Raw genomic sequence first — 19118 nt, forward strand, 5'->3', positions numbered from 1 at the left:
ACTAGCAAGATCCCCATTAACAGGACTGGTGGCATTTCTTCCGGTGATACTAGTAAGGTCTCCTTGAACAGAACTGGTGGCATTACTTCCAGTGATACTAACAGGGCCTCCTTGAATAGGACTGGTGGCATTTCTTTCAGTGAAACAAGCAAGTTCCCCCAATCAGGTCTGGTGGCATTTTTTCCAGTGATATTAGCAAGGATTCCCTGAACAGAACTGGTGCCATTTCTTCCAATGATACTAGCAAGGTCTCCCGGAACAGGAGTGGTGGCATTTCTTTCAGTGACACTAGCAAGATCTCCCTGAACAAGACTGGTGGCATTTCTTCCAGAAATACTAGCAAGGTCTCCCTGAACAGGGCTAGTGGCATTTCTTCCAGTGATTCTAGCAAGGTCTCCCTGATTGGGACTGGTGGAATTTCTTCCAGTGATACTAGCAAGGTCTCTCTGAACAGGACTGGTGGCATTTATTCCAGTTATACTAGCAAGGTCTACCTGAACAGGACTGGTGTCATTTCTTCCAGTTATACTAGCAACGTCTCCCTGAACATGACTGGTGGCATTTCCTCCAATGATACTAGCAAGGTCTTCCTGAACAGGAGTGGAGGCATTTCCTTCAGTGACACTAGCAAGGTCTCCCTGAACAGGACTGGCAGCATTTCTTCCAGGGATACTAGCAAGGTCTCCCTGAACAGGACTGGTGGCATTTCCTCCAGTTATACTAGCAAGATCTCCCTGAACAGGACTGGTACCATTTCTTCCAGTGATACTAGCAAGGTATCTCTGAACAGGGCGTGTGGCATTTATTCCAGTTATACTAGCAAGGTCTCACTGAGCCAGACTGGTAGCATTTTTTCCAGTTATACTAGCATCGTCTCCCTGAACATGACTGGTGGCATTTCCTCCAATGATACTAGCAAGGTCTCCCTGAACAGGAGTGGTGGCATTTCTTTCAGTGAGACTAGCAAGGTCTCCCTGAACAGGACTGTTGGCATTTCTTCCAGGGATACTAGCAACGTCTCCCTGAACAGGCCAGGTTGGCATTTCTTCCAGTGATACAAGCAAGGTCTCCCCGAACAGGACTGATGACATTTCATCCAGTGATGTTAGCAAGGACTCCCTGAACAGGACTGGTGCCATTTCTTCCAATTGGACTAGAAAGGTCTCCCTGAACAGGAGTGGTGGCATTTCTTTCAGTGATTCTAGCAAGGTCTCCCTGAACAGGACTGCTGGCATTTCATCCAGTGATATTAGCAAGGTCTTCCTGAACAAGACTGGTGGCATTTCTTCCAATGATACTAGCAACGTCTCCCTGAACAGGAGTGGTGGCATTTCTTTCAGCGACACTAGCAAGGTCTCCCTGAAGAGGAATGGTAGTATTTCTTCCAGAAATACTAGCAAGGTCTCCCTGAACAGGGCTAGTGGCATTTCTTCCAGTGATTCTAGCAAGGTCTCCTTGATTGGGACTGGTGGAATTTCTTCCAGTGATACTAGCCAGGTGTCTCTGAACAGGACTGGTGGCATGTATTCCAGTTATACTAGCAAGGTCTCCCTGAACAGGACTGGTGGCATTTCTTTCAGTTATACTAGCAACGCCCTCCTGAACATGACTTGTGGCATTTCCTCCAATGATACTAGCAAGGTCTTCCTGAACAGGAGTGGAGGCATTTCCTTCAGTGACACTAGCAAGGTCTCCCTTAACAGGACTGGTGGCATTTCTTCCAGTTATACCAGCAAGGTTTCCCTGAACAGGACTGGTGGCATTTCTTCCAGTGATACTGGCAAGGTCTCCCTAAACAGGACAGATGGTGTTTCTTCCAATGATACTTGCAATGTCTCCCTGATGAAATCTGGTGGCATTTCTTCCAGTTATACTAGCAAAGTCTCCCTGAACAGGACTGGTGGCATTTCCTCCAATGATACCAGCAAGGTCTTCCTGAACAGGAGTGGTGGCATCTCTTCCAGTGACACTAGCAAGGTCTCCCTGAACAAGACTGGTGGCATTTCTTCCACTGATACTAGCAACGTCTCCCTGAACAGGACTGGTGACATTTCTTCCAGTGATACTAGCAAGGTCTCTCTGAACAGGACTAGTGGCATTTCTTCTAGTTATACTAGCAAGATCCCCATTAACAGGACTGGTGGCATTTCCTCCGGTGATACTAGTAAGGTCTCCTTGAACAGAACTGGTGGCATTACTTCCAGTGATACTAACAGGGTCTCCTTGAATAGGACTGGTGGCATTTCTTTCAGTGAAACAATCAAGTTCCCCCAATCAGGTCTGGTGGCATTTCTTCCAGTGATATTAGCAAGGATTCCCTGAACAGAACTGGTGCCATTTCTTCCAAAGATACTAGCAAGGTCTCCCGGAACAGGAGTGGTGGCATTTCTTTCAGTGACACTAGCAAGGTCTCCCTGAACAAGACTGGTGGCATTTCTTCCAGTGATACTAGCAAGGTCTCCCTGAACAGGACTGGTGGCATTTCTTCCAGTGATTCTAGCAAGGTCTCCCTGAATGGGACTGGTGGAATTTCTTCAAGTCATACTAGCCAGGTCTCTCTGAACAGGACTGGTGGCATTTCTTCCAGTTATACTAGCAATGTCCCCCTGAACATGACTTGTGGCATTTTCTCCAATGATACTAGCAACGTCTCCCTGAACAGGAGTGGTGGCATTTCTTCCAGTGATTCTAGCAAGGTCTCCCTGATTGGGACTGGTGGAATTTCTTCCAGTGAGACTAGCAAGGTCTCTCTGAACAGGACTGGTGGCTTTTATTCCAGTTGTACTAGCAACGTCTCCCTGAACATGACTGGTGGCATTTCCTCCAATGATACTAGCAAGGTCTTCCTGAACAGGAGTGGAAGCATTTCCTTCAGTGACACTAGCAAGGTCTCCCTGAACAGGACTGGTACCATTTCTTCCAGGGATACTAGCAAGGTCTCCCTGAACAGGACTGGTGGCATTTCTTCCAGTTATACTAGCAAGATCTCCCTGAACAGGACTGGTACCATTTCTTCCAGTGATACTAGCAAGGTATCTCTGAACAGTCCTTGTGGCATTTATTCCAGTTATACTAGCAAGGTCTCCCTGAGCAAGACTGGTAGCATTTGTTCCAGTTATACTAGCATGGTCTCCCTGAACATGACTGGTGGCATTTCTTCCATGGATACTAGCAAGGTCTCCCTGAACAGGACAGGTTGGCATTTCTTACAGTGATACAAGCAAGGTCTCCCTGAACAGGACTGATGACATTTCATCCAGTGACACTAGCAAGGTCCCCCTGAACAAGACTGGTGGCATTTCTTCCAGTGATACTAGCAAGGTCTCTCTGAACAGGACTAGTGGCATTTCTTCCAGTTATACTAGCAAGATCCCCATTAACAGGACTGGTGGCATTTCTTCCGGTGATACTAGTAAGGTCTCCTTGAACAGAACTGGTGGCATTACTTCCAGTGATACTAACAGGGTCTCCTTGAATAGGACTGGTGGCATTTCTTTCAGTGAAACAAGCAAGTTCCCCCAATCAGGTCTGGTGGCATTTCTTCCAGTGATATTAGCAAGGATTCTCTGAACAGAACTGGTGCCATTTCTTCCAATGATACTAGCAAGGTCTCCCGGAACAGGAGTGGTGGCATTTCTTTCAGTGACACTAGCAAGGTCTCCCTGAACAAGACTGGTGGCATTTCTTATAGTGATACTGGCAAGGTCTCCCTGAACAGGACTGGTGGCGTTTCTTCCAGTGATTCTAGCAAGGTCTCCCTGAATGGGACTGGCGGAATTTCTTCCAGTCATACTAGCCAGGTCTCTCTGAACAGGACTGGTGGCATTTATTCCAGTTATACTAGCAAGGTCTCCCTGAACAGGACTGGTGGCATTTCTTCTAGTTATACTAGCAATGTGCCCCTGAACATGACTTGTGGCATTTCCTCCAATGATACTAGCAACGTCTCCCTGAACAGGAGTGGTGGCATTTCTTTTTGTGACACTAGCAAGGTCTCCCTGAAGAGGATTGGTAGTTTTTCTTCCAGAAATACTAGCAAGGTCTCCCTGAACAGGGCTAGTGGCATTTCTTCCAGTGATTCTAGCAAGGTCTCCCTGATTGTGACTGGTGGAATTTCTTCCAGTGATACTAGCAAGGTCTCTCTGAACAGGACTGGTGGCTTTTATTCCAGTTGTACTAGCAAGGTCTACCTGAACAGGACTTGTGTCATTTCTTCCAGTTATACTAGCAACGTCTCCCTGAACATGACTGGTGGCATTTCCTCCAATGATACTAGCAAGATCTCCCTGAACAGGACTGGTACCATTTCTTCCAGTGATACTAGCAAGGTATCTCTGAACAGGGCTTGTGGCATTTATTCCAGTTATACTAGCAAGGTCTCACTGAGCAAGACTGGTAGCATTTGTTCCAGTTATACTAGCATCGTCTCCCTGAACATGACTGGTGGCATTTCCTCCAATGATACTAGCAAGGTCTTCCTGAACAGGAGTGGTGGCATTTCTTTCAGTGAGACTAGCAAGGTCTCCCTGAACAGGACTGGTGGCCTTTCTTCCAGGGATACTAGCAAGGTCTCCCTTAAAAGGCCAGGTTGGCATTTCTTCCAGTGATACAAGCAAGGTCTCCCTGAACAGGACTGATGACATTTCATCCAGTGATGTTAGCAAGGACTCCCTGAACAGGACTGGTGCCATTTCTTCCAATTGTACTAGCAAGGTCTCCCTGAACAGGAATGGTGGCATTTCTTTCAGTGATTCTAGCAAGGTCTCCCTGAACAGGACTGCTGGCATTTCATCCAGTGATATTAGCAAGGTCTCCATGAACAAGACTGGTGGCATTTCTTCCAATGATACTAGCAACGTCTCCCTGAACAGGAGTGGTGGCATTTCTTTCAGCGACACTAGCAAGGTCTCCCTGAAGAGGACTGGTAGTATTTCTTCCAGAAATACTAGCAAGGTCTCCCTGAACAGGGCTAGTGGCATTTCTTCCAGTGATTCTAGCAAGGTCTCCTTGATTTGGACTGGTGGAATTTCTTCCAGTGATACTAGCCAGGTCTCTCTGAACAGGACTGGTGGCATTTATTCCAGTTATACTAGCAAGGTCTCCCTGAACAGGACTGGTGGCATTTCTTCCAGTTATACTAGCAACGTCCCCCTGAACATGACTTGTGGCATTTCCTCCAATGATACTAGCAACGTCTCCCTGAACAGGAGTGGTGGCATTTCTTTCAGTGACACTAGCAAGGTCTCCCTGAAGAGGACTGGTAGTATTTCTTCCAGAAATACTAGCAAGGTCTCCCTGAACAGGGCTAGTGGCATTTCTTCCAGTGATTCTAGCAAGGTCTCCCTGATTGGGACTGGTGGAATTTCTTCCAGTGATACTAGCAAGGTCTCTCTGAACAGGACTGGTGGCATTTATTCCAGTTATACCAGCAAGGTCTACCTGAACAGGACTGGTGTCATTTCTTCCAGTTATACTAGCAATGTCTCCCTGAACATGACTGGTGGCATTTCCGACAATGATACTAGCAAGGTCTTCCTGAACAGGAGTGGAGGCATTTCCTTCAGTGACACTAGCAAGGTCTCCCTGAACAGGACTGGTAGCATTTCTTCCAGGGATACTAGCAAGGTCTCCCTGAACAGGACTGGTGGCATTTCTTCCAGTTATACTAGCAAGATCTCCCTGAACAGGACTGGTACCATTTCTTCCAGTGATACTAGCAAGGTATCTCTGAACAGGCCTTGTGGCATTTATTCCAGTTATACTAGCAAGGTCTCCCTGAGCAAGACTGGTAGCATTTGTTCCAGTTATACTAGCATTGTCTCCCTGAACATGACTGGTGGCATTTCCTCCAATGATACTAGCAAGGTCTCCCTGAACAGGAGTGGTGGCATTTCTTTCAGTGACACTAGCAAGGTCTCCCTGAACAGGACTGGTGGCATTTCTTCCAGGGATACTAGCAAGGTCTCCCTGAACAGGACAGGTTGGCATTTCTTACAGTGATACAAGCAAGGTCTCCCTGAACAGGACTGATGACATTTCATCCAGTGATATTAGCAAGGACTCCCTGTACAGGACTGGTGCCATTTCTTCCAATTGGACTAGCAAGGTCTCCCTGAACAGGAGTGGTGGCATTTCTTTCAGTGATTCTAGCAAGGTCTCCCTGACCAGAACTGGTGGCATTTCATCCAGTGATATTAGCAAGGTCTCCCTGAACAAGACTGGAGGAATTTCTTCCAGTTATACTAGCAAGGTCTCCCTGAACATGACTTGTGGCATTTCCTCCAATGATACTAGCAAGGTCTCCCTGAACAGGAGTGGTGGCATTTCTTTCAGTGACACTAGCAAGGTCTCCCTGAAGAGGACTGGTAGTATTTCTTCCAGGGATACTAGCAAGGTCTCCCTGAACAGGACTGGTGGCATTTATTCCAGTTATACTAGCAAGGTCTCCCTGAACAGGATTGGTGTCATTTCTTCCAGTTATACTAGCAACGTCTCCCTGAACGTGAATGGTGGCATTTCCTCCAATGATACTAGCAAGGTCTCCCTGAACAGGAGTGGAGGCATTTCTTTAAGTGACACTAGCAAGGTCTCCCTGAACAGGACTGGTAGCATTTCTTCCAGGGATACTAGCAAGGTCTCCCTGAACAGGACTGGTGGCATTTCTTCCAGTTATACTAGCAAGATCTCCCTGAACAGGACTGGTACCATTTCTTCCAGTGATACTAGCAAGGTATCTCTGAACAGGGCTGGTGGCATTTATTCCAGTTATACTAGCAAGGTCTCCCTGAGCATGACTGGTAGCATGTGTTCCAGTGACACTAGCAAGGTCTCCCTGAATGGGACAGGTGGAATTTCTTCCAGTGATACTAGCCATGTCTCTCTGAACAGGACTGGTGGCATTTATTCCAGTTGTTCTAGCAAGGTCTCCCTGAACAGGACTGGTGGCTTTTCTTCCAGTTATACTAGCAATGTCCCTCTGAACATGACTTGTGGCATTTCCTCCAATGATACTAGCAATGTCTCCCTGAACAGGAGTGGTGGCATTTCTTTCAGTGACACTAGCAAGGTCTCCCTGAAGAGGACTGGGAGTATTTCCTCCAGAAATACTAGCAAGGTCTCCCTGAACAGGGCTAGTGGCATTTCTTCCAGTGATTCTAACAAGGTCTCCCTGATTGGGACTGGTGGAATTTCTTCCAGTGATACTAGCAAGGTCTCTCTGAACAGGACTGGTGGCTTTTATTCCAGTTGTACTAGCAAGGTCTACCTGAACAGGACTGGTGGCATTTCCTCCAATGATACTAGCAAGGTCTTCCTGAACAGGAGTGGAGGCATTTCCTTCAGTGACACTAGCAAGGTCTCCCTGAACAGGACTGGTAGCATTTCTTTCAGGGATACTAGCAAGGTCTCCCTGAACAGGACTGGTGGCATTTCTTCCAGTTATACTAGCAAGATCTCCCTGAACAGGACTGGTACCATTTCTTCCAGTGATACTAGCAAGGTATCTCTGAACAGGGCTTGTGGCATTTATTCCAGTTATACTAGCAAGGTCTCCCTGAGCAAGACTGGTAGCATTTGTTCCAGTTATGTTAGCATCGTCTCTCTGAACATGACTGGTGGCATTTCCTCCAATGATACTAGCAAGGTCTCCCTGAACAGGAGTGGTGGCATTTCTTTCAGTGTCACTAGCAAGGTCTCCCTGAACAGGACTGGTGGCATTTCTTCCAGGGATACTAGCAAGGTCTCCCTGAACAGGCCAGGTGGCATTTCTTCCAGTGATACAAGCAAGGTCTCCCTGAACAGGACTGATGACATTTCATCCAGTGATGTTAGCAAGGACTCCCTGAACAGGACTGGTGCCATTTCTTCCAATTTTTCTAGCAACGTCTCCCTGAACAGGAGTGGTGGCATTTCTTTCAGTGATTCTAGCAAGGTCTCCCTGAACAGGACTGCTGGCATTTCATCCAGTGATATTAGCAAGGTCTCCCTGAACAAGACTGGTGGCATTTCTTCCAATGATACTAGCAACGTCTCCCTGAACAGGAGTGGTGGCACTTCTTTTAGTGACACTAGCAAGGTCTGCCTGAAGAGGACTGGTAGTATTCCTTTCAGGGTTACTAGCAAGGTCTCCCTGAACAGGACTGGTGGCATTTCTTCCAGTGATACTAGCAAGGTCTCCCTGAACAGGACTCGTGGCATTTCTTCCAGTGATTCTAGCAAGGTCTCCCTGAATGGGACTGGTGGAATTTCTTCCAGTGATACTAGCCAGGTCACTCTGAACAGGACTGGTGGCATTTATTCCAGTTATACTAGTAAGGTCTCCCTGAACAGGACTGGTGGCATTTCTTCCAGTTATACTAGCAATGTCCCCCTGACCATGACTTGTGGCATTTCCTCCAATGATACTAGCAACGTCTCCCTGAACAGGAGTGGTAGCATTTCTTTCAGTGACACTAGCAAGGTCTCCCTGAAGAGGACTGGTAGTATTTCCTCCAGAAATACTAGCAAGGTCTCCCGGAACAGGAGTGGTGGCATTTCTTTCAGTGACACTAGCAAGGTCTCCCTGAACAAGACTGGTGGCATTTCTTCCAGTGATACTAGCAAGGTCTCCCTGAACAGGACTGGTGGCATTTCTTCCAGTGATTCTAGCAAGGTCTCCCTGAATGGGACTGGTGGAATTTCTTCCAGTGATACTAGCCAGGTCACTCTGAACAGGACTGGTGGCATTTATTCCAGTTATACTAGTAAGGTCTCCCTGAACAGGACTGGTGGCATTTCTTCCAGTTATACTAGCAATGTCCCCCTGACCATGACTTGTGGCATTTCCTCCAATGATACTAGCAACGTCTCCCTGAACAGGAGTGGTAGCATTTCTTTCAGTGACACTAGCAAGGTCTCCCTGAAGAGGACTGGTAGTATTTCCTCCAGAAATACTAGCAAGGTCTCCCTGAACAGGGCTAGTGGCATTTCTTCCAGTGATTCTAACAAGGTCTCCCTGATTGGGACTGGTGGAATTTCTTCCAGTGATACTAGCAAGGTCTCTCTGAACAGGACTGGTGGCTTTTATTCCAGTTGTACTAGCAAGGTCTACCTGAACAGGACTGGTGGCATTTCCTCCAATGATACTAGCAAGGTCTTCCTGAACAGGAGTGGAGGCATTTCCTTCAGTGACACTAGCAAGGTCTCCCTGAACAGGACTGGTAGCATTTCTTTCAGGGATACTAGCAAGGTCTCCCTGAACAGGACTGGTGGCATTTCTTCCAGTTATACTAGCAAGATCTCCCTGAACAGGACTGGTACCATTTCTTCCAGTGATACTAGCAAGGTATCTCTGAACAGGGCTTGTGGCATTTATTCCAGTTATACTAGCAAGGTCTCCCTGAGCAAGACTGGTAGCATTTGTTCCAGTTATGTTAGCATCGTCTCTCTGAACATGACTGGTGGCATTTCCTCCAATGATACTAGCAAGGTCTCCCTGAACAGGAGTGGTGGCATTTCTTTCAGTGTCACTAGCAAGGTCTCCCTGAACAGGACTGGTGGCATTTCTTCCAGGGATACTAGCAAGGTCTCCCTGAACAGGCCAGGTGGCATTTCTTCCAGTGATACAAGCAAGGTCTCCCTGAACAGGACTGATGACATTTCATCCAGTGATGTTAGCAAGGACTCCCTGAACAGGACTGGTGCCATTTCTTCCAATTGTTCTAGCAACGTCTCCCTGAACAGGAGTGGTGGCATTTCTTTCAGTGATTCTAGCAAGGTCTCCCTGAACAGGATTGCTGGCATTTCATCCAGTGATATTAGCAAGGTCTCCCTGAACAAGACTGGTGGCATTTCTTCCAATGATACTAGCAACGTCTCCCTGAACAGGAGTGGTGGCACTTCTTTTAGTGACACTAGCAAGGTCTCCCTGAAGAGGACTGGTAGTATTCCTTTCAGGGTTACTAGCAAGGTCTCCCTGAACAGGACTGGTGGCATTTATTCCAGTTATACTAGCAAGGTCTCCCTGAACAGGACTGGTGTCATTTCTTCCAGTTATACTAGCAACGTCTCCCTGAACGTGACTGGTGGCATTTCCTCCAATGATACTAGCAAGGTCTCCCTGAACAGGAGTGGAGGCATTTCTTTCAGTGACACTAGCAATGTCTCCCTGAACAGGACTGGTAGCATTTCTTCCAGGGATACTAGCAAGGTCTCCCTGAACAGGACTGGTGGCATTTCTTCCAGTTATACTAGCAAGATCTCCCTGAACAGGACTGGTACCATTTCTTCCAGTGATACTAGCAAGGTATCTCTGAACAGGGCTGGTGGCATTTATTCCAGTTATACTAGCAAGGTCTCCCTGAGCATGACTGGTAGCATGTGTTCCAGTTATACTAGCAACGTCTCCCTGAACATGACGGCTGGCATTTCTTCCAGTGACACTAGCAAAGTCTCCCTGAACAGGACTGGTGCATTTCTTCCAGGGATACTAACAAGGTCTCCCTGAACAGGACAGGTTGGCATTTCTCCCAGTGAAACTTGCAAGGTTTCCCTTAACAGGACAGGTGGGATCTCTTCCAGTGATACTAGGAAAGTCTCCATTAGCAGGACTGGTGGCATTTCTTCGAGTGATACTATCAAGTTCTCCCTGATCAGGACTGTTGGCATCTCTTCCAGTGATACTAGCAAGGTCTCCCTCAACAGGACTGGTGAAATTTCCTCCAGTGATACTGGCAAGGTCTCCGTGAACAGAACTGGTTACATTTCTTCCAGTGATATGAGCAAGGACACCCTGAACAGGACTGGTGTCATTTCTTCCAATGATACTAGCAAGGTCGTCCTGAACAGGAATGGTGGTGTTTATTCCAGTGATAATAGCAAGGTCTCCCTGAATAGGACTGGTGGCATTTCTTCCAGTTATACAAGCAATGTCTCCCTGATCAGGTCCGGTGGCATTTATTCCAGTGATACTGGCAAGGCCTCCCTGAACATGACTGCAGCATTTCTTCCAGTGATTCTAGCAATGTCTCCCTGAACAGGACTGATGGCAATTCTTCCAGTGATATTAGCAAGGTCTCTCTAAACTGAACTGGTGGCCTTTCTTCCAGTCAAACTTGCAAGTTTTCTCTCAACAGGACTGATGGCATTTCTCACAGTGATACTAGCAATGTCTCCCTGAACAGGACCGGTAGTGTTTCTTCCAGTGATACCAGGAAGGTCTCCCTGAACATGATATGTGGCATTTCTTCCATTGATACTAGCAATGTCTCCCTGAACAGGACTGGTGGTGTTTCTTCCAGTGAGCAGAATGGGTGACATTTCTTCCAGTGATTCCAGCAAGGTTTCCCTGAACTGAACTGGTGGTGTTTCTTCCAGTAATACTAGCAAGGTCTCCCTGAACAAGAATGGGGGCATTTCTTCCAGTGATACTAGCAATGTCTCCCTGAACAGGACTGGTGGCATTTCTTCCAGTGATACTAGCATGGTCTCCCTGAATGGGACTGGTGGAATTGCTTCCAGTGATACTAGCAAGGTCTCTCTGAACAGGACTGGTGGCATTTCTTCCAGTTATACTAGCAAGATCCCCATGAAAAGGACTGGTGGCATTTCTTCCAGTGATACTAGTAAGGTCTCCTTGAACAGAACTGGTGGCATTTCTTTCAGTGAAACAAAGCAAGGTGCCCATATCAGGTCTGGTGGCATTCCTTCAAGTGATACTGGCAAGGTTTTCCTGAACAGGACTGGTGGCATTTCTTCCAGTGATACAAGCATGGTATCCCTGAACAGGACTGATGACATTTCATCCAGTGATATTAGCAAGGACTCCCTGAACAGGACTGGTGCCATGTCTTCCAGTGATACTAGCAAGGTCTCCCTGAACAGGAGTGGTGGTATTTCTTTCAGTGACACTAGTAAGGTCTCCTTGAACAGAACAGGTGACATTTCTTTCAGTGAAACAAGCAAGGTGCCCAACTCAGGTCTGGTGGCATTCCTTCAAGTGATACTGGCAAGGTTTTCCTGAACAGGACTGGTGGCATTTCTTCCAGTGATACAAGCATGGTCTCCCTGAACAGGACAGATGACATTTCATCCAGTGATATTAGCAAGGACTCCCTGAACAGGACTGGTGCCATGTCTTCCAATGATACTAGCAAGGTCTCCCTGAACAGGAGTGGAGGCATTTCTTTCAGTGACACTAGCAAGGTCTCCCTGAACAGGAATGGTAGCATTTCTTCCAGGGATACTAGCAAGGTCTCCCTGAACAGGACTGGTGGCATTTCTTCCAGTTATACTAGCAAGATCTCCCTGAACAGGACTGGTACCATTTCCTCCAGTGATACTAGCAAGGTATCTCTGAACAGGGCTGGTGGCATTTATTCCAGTTATACTAGCAAGGTCTCCCTGAGCAGGACTGGTAGCATTTGTTCCAGTTATACTAGCAACATCTCCCTGAACATGACGGGTGGCATTTCTTTCAGTGACACTAGCAAAGTCTCCCTGAACAGGACTCGTGGCATTTCTTCCAGGGATACTAGCAAGGTCTCCCTGAACAGGACAGGTGGGATCTCTTCCAGTGATACTAGCAAAGTCTCCATTAGCAGGACTGGTGGCATTTCTTCCAGTGATACTATCAAGTTCTCACTGATCAGGACTGTTGGCATTTCTTCCAGTGATACTATCAATGCCTCCCTCATCCGGACTGTGGCATCTCTTCCAGTGATACTAGCAAGGTCTCCCTCAACAGGACTGGTGAAATTTCCTCCAGTGATACTGGCAAGGTCTCCGTGAACAGAACTGGTTACATTTCTTCCAGTGATATGAGCAAGGACACCCTGAACAGGAATGGTGGTGTTTATTCCAGTGATACTAGCAAGGTCTCCCTGAATTTGACTGGTGGCATTTCTTCCAGTTATACAAGCAATGTCTCCCTGATCAGGTCCGGTGGCATTTATTCCAGTGATACTGGCAAGGCCTCCCTGAACATGACTGCAGCATTTCTTCCAGTGATACTAGCAAGGTCTCTCTAAACTGGACTGGTGGCATTTCTTCCAGTCAAACTTGCAAGTTCTCTCTGAACAGGACTGATGGCATTTCTCACAGTGATACTTGCAAGGTCTCCCTCACCAGGAATGGTGGTTTTTCGTCCATTGATACTAGCAAGGTCTCCCTGAACAGGACCGGTAGTGTTTCTTCCAGTGATACTAGGAAGTTCTCCCTGAACATGATTTGTGGCATTTCTTCCATTGATACTAGCAATTTCTCCCTGAACAGGACTGGTGGTGTTTCTTCCAGTGAGCAGAATGGGTGACATTTCTTCCAGTGATTCCAGCAAGGTTTCCCTGAACTGAACTGGTGGTGTTTCTTCCAGTAATACTAGCAAGGTCTCCCTGAACAGGAGTGGTGGCATTTCTTCCAGTGACACTAGCAAGGTCTCCCTGAACAAGAATGGGGGCATTTCTTCCAGTGATATTAGCAATGTCTCCCTGAACAGGACTGGTGGCATTTCTTCCAGTTATACTAGCAAGATCTCCCTGAACAGGACTGGTACCATTTCTTCCAGTGATACTAGCAAGGTATCTCTGAACAGGCCTTGTGGCATTTATTCCTGTTATACTAGCAAGGTCTCCCTGAGCAAGACTGGTAGCATTTGTTCCAGTGATACTAGCATCGTCTCCCTGAACATGACTGGTGGCATTTCCTCCAATGATACTAGCAAGGTCTCCCTGAACAGGAATGGTGGCATTTCTTTCAGTGACACTAGCAAGGTCTCCCTGAACAGGACTGGTGGCATTTCTTCCAGGGATACTATCAAGGTCTCCCTGAACAGGACAGGTTGGCATTTCTTACAGTGATACAAGCAAGATCTCCCTGAACAGGACTGAGGACATTTCATCCAGTGACACTAGCAAGGTCTCCCTGAACAAGACTGGTGGCATTTCTTCCACTGATACTAGCAACGTCTCCCTGAACAGGACTGGTGACATTACTTCCAGTGTTACTAGCAAGGTCTCTCTGAACAGGACTAGTGGCATTTCTTCCAGTTATACAAGCAAGATCCCCATTAACAGGACTGGTGGCATTTCTTCCGGTGATACTAGTAAGGTCTCCTTGAACAGAACTGGTGGCATGACTTCCAGTGATACTAACAGGGTCTCCTTGAATAGGACTGGTGGCATTTCTTTAAGTGAAACAAGCAAGTTCCCCCAATCAGGTCTGGTGGCATTTCTTCCAGTGATATTAGCAAGGATTCCCTGAACAGAACTGTTGCCATTTCTTCCAATGATACTTGCAAGGTCTCCCGGAACAGGAGTGGTGGCATTTCTTTCAGTGACACTAGCAAGGTCTCCCTGAACAAGACTGGTGGCATTTCTTCCAGTGATACTGGCAAGGCCTCCCTGAACAGGACTGGTGGCATTTCTTCCAGTGATTCTAGCAAGGTCTCCCTGAATGGGACTGGTGGAATTTCTAACAGTCATACTAGCCAGGTCTCTCTGAACAGGACTGGTGGCATTTATTCCAGTTATACTAGCAAGGTCTCCCTGAACAGGACTGGTGGCATTTCTTCCAGTTATACTAGCAATGTCCCCCTGAACATGACTTGTGGCATTTTCTCCAGTGATACTAGCAACGTCTCCCTGAACAGGAGTGGTGGCATTTCTTTCAGTGACACTAGCAAGGTCTCCCTGAAGAGGACTGGTAGTATTTCTTCCAGAAATACTAGCAAGGTCTCCCTGAACAGGGCTAGTGGCATTTCTTCCAGTGATTCTAGCAAGGTCTCCCTGATTGTGACTGGTGGAATTTCTTCCAGTTATACTAGCAAGGTCTCTCTGAACAGGACTGGTGGCTTTTATTCCAGTTGTACTAGCAAGATCTACCTGAACAGGACTTGTGTCATTTCTTCCAGTTATACTGGCAACGTCTCCCTGAACATGACTGGTGGCATTTCCTCCAATGATACTAGCAAGGTCTCCCTGAACAGGACTGGTAGCATTTCTTCCAGGGATACTAGCAAGGTCTCCCTGAACAGGACTGGTGGCATTTCTTCCAGTTATACTAGCAAGATCTCCCTGAACAGGACTGGTACCATTTCTTCCAGTGATACTAGCAAGGTATCTCTGAACAGGGCTTGTGGCATTTATTCCAGTTATACTAGCAAGGTCTCACTGAGCAAGACTGGTAGCATTTGTTCCAGTTATACTAGCATTGTCTCCCTGAACATGACTGGTGGCATTTCCTCCAATGATACTAGCAAGGTCTCCCTGAACGAACAGGAGTGGTGGCATTTCTTTCAGTGAGACTAGCAAGGTCTCCCTGAACAGGACTGGTGGCATTTCTTCCAGGGATACTAGCAAGGTCTCCCTGAAAAGGCCAGGTTGGCATTTCTTCCAGTGATACAAGCAAGGTCTCCCTGAACAGGACTGATGGCATTTCATCCAGTGATGTTAGCAAGGACTCCCTGAACAGGACTGGTGCCATTTCTTCCAATTGTACTAGCAAGGTCTCCCTGAACAGGAATGGTGGCATTTCTTTCAGTGATTCTAGCAAGGTCTCCCTGAACAGGACTGCTGGCATTTCATCCAGTGATATTAGCAAGGTCTCCCTGAACAAGACTGGTGGCATTTCTTCCAATGATACTAGCAACATCTCCCTGAACAGGAGTGGTGGCATTTCTTTCAGCGACACTAGCAAGGTCTCCCTGAAGAGGACTGGTAGTATTTCTTGCAGAAATACTAGCAAGGTCTCCCTGAACAGGGTTAGTGGCATTTCTTCCAGTGATTCTAGCAAGGTCTCCTTGATTGGGACTGGTGGAATTTCTTCCAGTGATACTAGCCAGGTCTCTCTGAACAGGACTGGTGGCATTTTTTCCAGTTATACTAGCAAGGTCTCCCTGAACAGGACTGGTGGCATTTCTTCCAGTTATACTAGCAACGTCCCCCTGAACATGACTTGCGGCATTTCCTCCAATGATACTAGCAACGTCTCCCTGAACAGGAGTGGTGGCATTTCTTTCAGTGACACTAGCAAGGTCTCCCTGAAGAGGACTGGTAGTATTTCTTCCAGAAATACTAGCAAGGTCTCCCTGAACAGGGCTAATGGCATTTCTTCCAGTGATTCTAGCAAGGTCTCCCTGATTGGGACTGGTGGAATTTCTTCCAGTGATACTAGCAAGGTCTCTCTGAACAGGACTGGTGGCATTTATTCCAGTTATAATAACAAGGTCTACCTGAACAGGACTGGTGTCATTTCTTCCAGTTATACTAGCAACGTCTCCCTGAACATGACTGGTGGCATTTCCTCCAATGATACTAGCAAGGTCTTCCTGAACAGGAGTGGAGGCATTTCCTTCAGTGACACTAGCAAGGTCTCCCTGAACAGCACTGGTAGCATTTCTTCCAGGGATACTAGCAAGGTCTCCCTGAACAGGACTGGTGGCATTTCTTCCAGTTATACTAGCAAGATCTCCCTGAACAGGACTGGTACCATTTCTTCCAGTGATACTAGCAAGGTATCTCTGAACAGGCCTTGTGGCATTTATTCCAGTTATACTAGCAAGGTCTCCCTGAGCAAGACTGGTAGCATTTGTTCCAGTTATACTAGCATTGTCTCCCTGAACATGACTGGTGGCATTTCCTCCAATGATACTAGCAAGGTCTCCCTGAACAGGAGTGGTGGCATTTCTTTCAGTGACATTAGCAAGGTCTCCCTGAACAGGACTGGTGACATTTCATCCAGTGATGTTAGCAAGGACTCCCTGAACAGGACTTGTGCCATTTCTTCCAATTGTACTAACAAGGTCTCCCTGAACAGGAATGGTGGCATTTCTTTCAGTGATTCTAGCAAGGTCTCCCTGAACAGGACTGCTGGCATTTCATCCAGTGATATTAGCAAGGTCTCCCTGAACAAGACTGGTGGCATTTCTTCCAATGATACTAGCAACATCTCCCTGAACAGGAGTGGTGGCATTTCTTTCAGCGACACTAGCAAGGTCTCCCTGAAGAGGACTGGTAGTATTTCTTCCAGAAATACTAGCAAGGTCTCCCTGAACAGGGTTAGTGGCATTTCTTCCAGTGATTCTAGCAAGGTCTCCTTGATTGGGACTGGTGGAATTTCTTCCAGTGATACTAGCCAGGTCTCTCTGAACAGGACTGGTGGCATTTTTTCCAGTTATACTAGCAAGGTCTCCCTGAACAGGACTGGTGGCATTTCTTCCAGTTATACTAGCAACGTCCCCCTGAACATGACTTGCGGCATTTCCTCCAATGATACTAGCAACGTCTCCCTGAACAGGAGTGGTGGCATTTCTTTCAGTGACACTAGCAAGGTCTCCCTGAAGAGGACTGGTAGTATTTCTTCCAGAAATACTAGCAAGGTCTCCCTGAACAGGGCTAATGGCATTTCTTCCAGTGATTCTAGCAAGGTCTCCCTGATTGGGACTGGTGGAATTTCTTCCAGTGATACTAGCAAAGTCTCTCTGAACAGGACTGGTGGCATTTATTCCAGTTATAATAGCAAGGTCTACCTGAACAGGACTGGTGTCATTTCTTCCAGTTATACTAGCAACGTCTCCCTGAACATGACTGGTGGCATTTCCTCCAATGATACTAGCAAGGTCTTCCTGAACAGGAGTGGAGGCATTTCCTTCAGTGACACTAGCAAGGTCTCCCTGAACAGGACTGGTAGCATTTCTTCCAGGGATACTAGCAAGGTCTCCCTGAACAGGACTGGTGGCATTTCTTCCAGTTATACTAGCAAGATCTCCCTGAACAGGACTGGTACCATTTCTTCCAGTGATACTAGCAAGGTATCTCTGAACAGGCCTTGTGGCATTTATTCCAGTTATACTAGCAAGGCCTCCCTGAGCAAGACTGGTAGCATTTGTTCCAGTTATACTAGCATTGTCTCCCTGAACATGACTGGTGGCATTTCCTCCAATGATACTAGCAAGGTCTCCCTGAACAGGAGTGGTGGCATTTCTTTCAGTGACACTAGCAAGGTCTCCCTGAACAGGACTGGTGGCATTTCTTCCAGGGATACTAGCAAGGTCTCCCTGAACAGGACAGGTTTGCATGTCTTACAGTGATACAAGCAAGGTCTCCCTGAACAGGACTGATGACATTTCATCCAGTGATATTAGCAAGGACTCCCTGAACAGGACTGGTGCCATTTCTTCCAATTGGACTAGCAAGGTCTCCCTGAACAGGAGTGGTGGCATTTCTTTCAGTGATTCTAGCAAGGTCTCTCTGAACAGGACTGGTGGCATTTCATCCAGTGATATTAGCAAGGTCTCCCTGAACAAGACTGGAGGAATTTCTTCCAGTGATACTAGCAAGGTCTCCCTGAACAGGACTGGTGGCATTTCTTCCAGTGATTCTAGCCAGGTCTCTCTGAACAGGACTGGTGGCATTTATTCCAGTTATACTAGCAAGGTCTCCCTGAACATGACTTGTGGCATTTCCTCCAATGATACTAGCAAGGTCTCCCTGAACAGGAGTGGTGGCATTTCTTTCAGTGACACTAGCAAGGTCTCCCTGAAGAGGACTGGTAGTATTTCTTCCAGGGATACTAGCAAGGTCTCCCTGAACAGGACTGGTGGCATTTATTCCAGTTATACTAGCAAGGTCTCCCTGAACAGGACTGGTGTCATTTCTTCCAGTTATACTAGCAACGTCTCCCTGAACGTGAATGGTGGCATTTCCTCCATTGATACTAGCAAGGTCTCCCTGAACAGGAGTGGAGGCCTTTCTTTCAGTGACACTAGCAAGGTCTCCCTGAACAGGACTGGTAGCATTTCTTCCAGGGATACTAGCAAGGTCTCCCTGAACAGGACTGGTGGCATTTCTTCCAGTTACACTAGCAAGATGTCCCTGAACATGACTGGTACCATTTCTTCCAGTGATACTAGCAAGGTATCTCTGAACAGGGCTGGTGGCATTTATTCCAGTTATACTAGCAAGGTCTCCCTGAGCATGACTGGTAGCATGTGTTCCAGTGACACTAGCAAGGTCTCCCTGAATGGGACAGGTGGAATTTCTTCCAGTGATACTAGCCAGGTCTCTCTGAACAGGACTGGTGGCATTTATTCCAGTTGTTCTAGCAAGGTCTCCCTGAACAGGACTGGTGGCATTTCTTCCAGTTATACT

General features: G+C 47.1%; 1 protein-coding gene across 1 annotated transcript in view; it reads right to left on the reverse strand.

Moving 5' to 3' along the window:
• The window catches only part of LOC138528249 (mucin-4-like), a 124745-nt gene that overhangs the window by 92785 nt on the left and 12842 nt on the right, over positions 1-19118 (reverse strand). Inside the window, exons 2-4 of the mRNA XM_069639701.1 lie at positions 15584-16633; positions 8696-9472; positions 6743-7648 (exon numbers count right to left, since the gene is read on the reverse strand). Coding sequence (XP_069495802.1) covers positions 6743-7648; positions 8696-9472; positions 15584-16633 — 2733 coding nt within the window. The remainder of the gene's footprint in view (positions 1-6742; positions 7649-8695; positions 9473-15583; positions 16634-19118) is intronic.

This window comes from Ambystoma mexicanum, chromosome 7q (assembly GCF_040938575.1).
Source record: "Ambystoma mexicanum isolate Mex_15411 chromosome 7q, UKY_AmexF1_1, whole genome shotgun sequence".
Taxonomy (NCBI): domain Eukaryota; kingdom Metazoa; phylum Chordata; class Amphibia; order Caudata; family Ambystomatidae; genus Ambystoma; species Ambystoma mexicanum.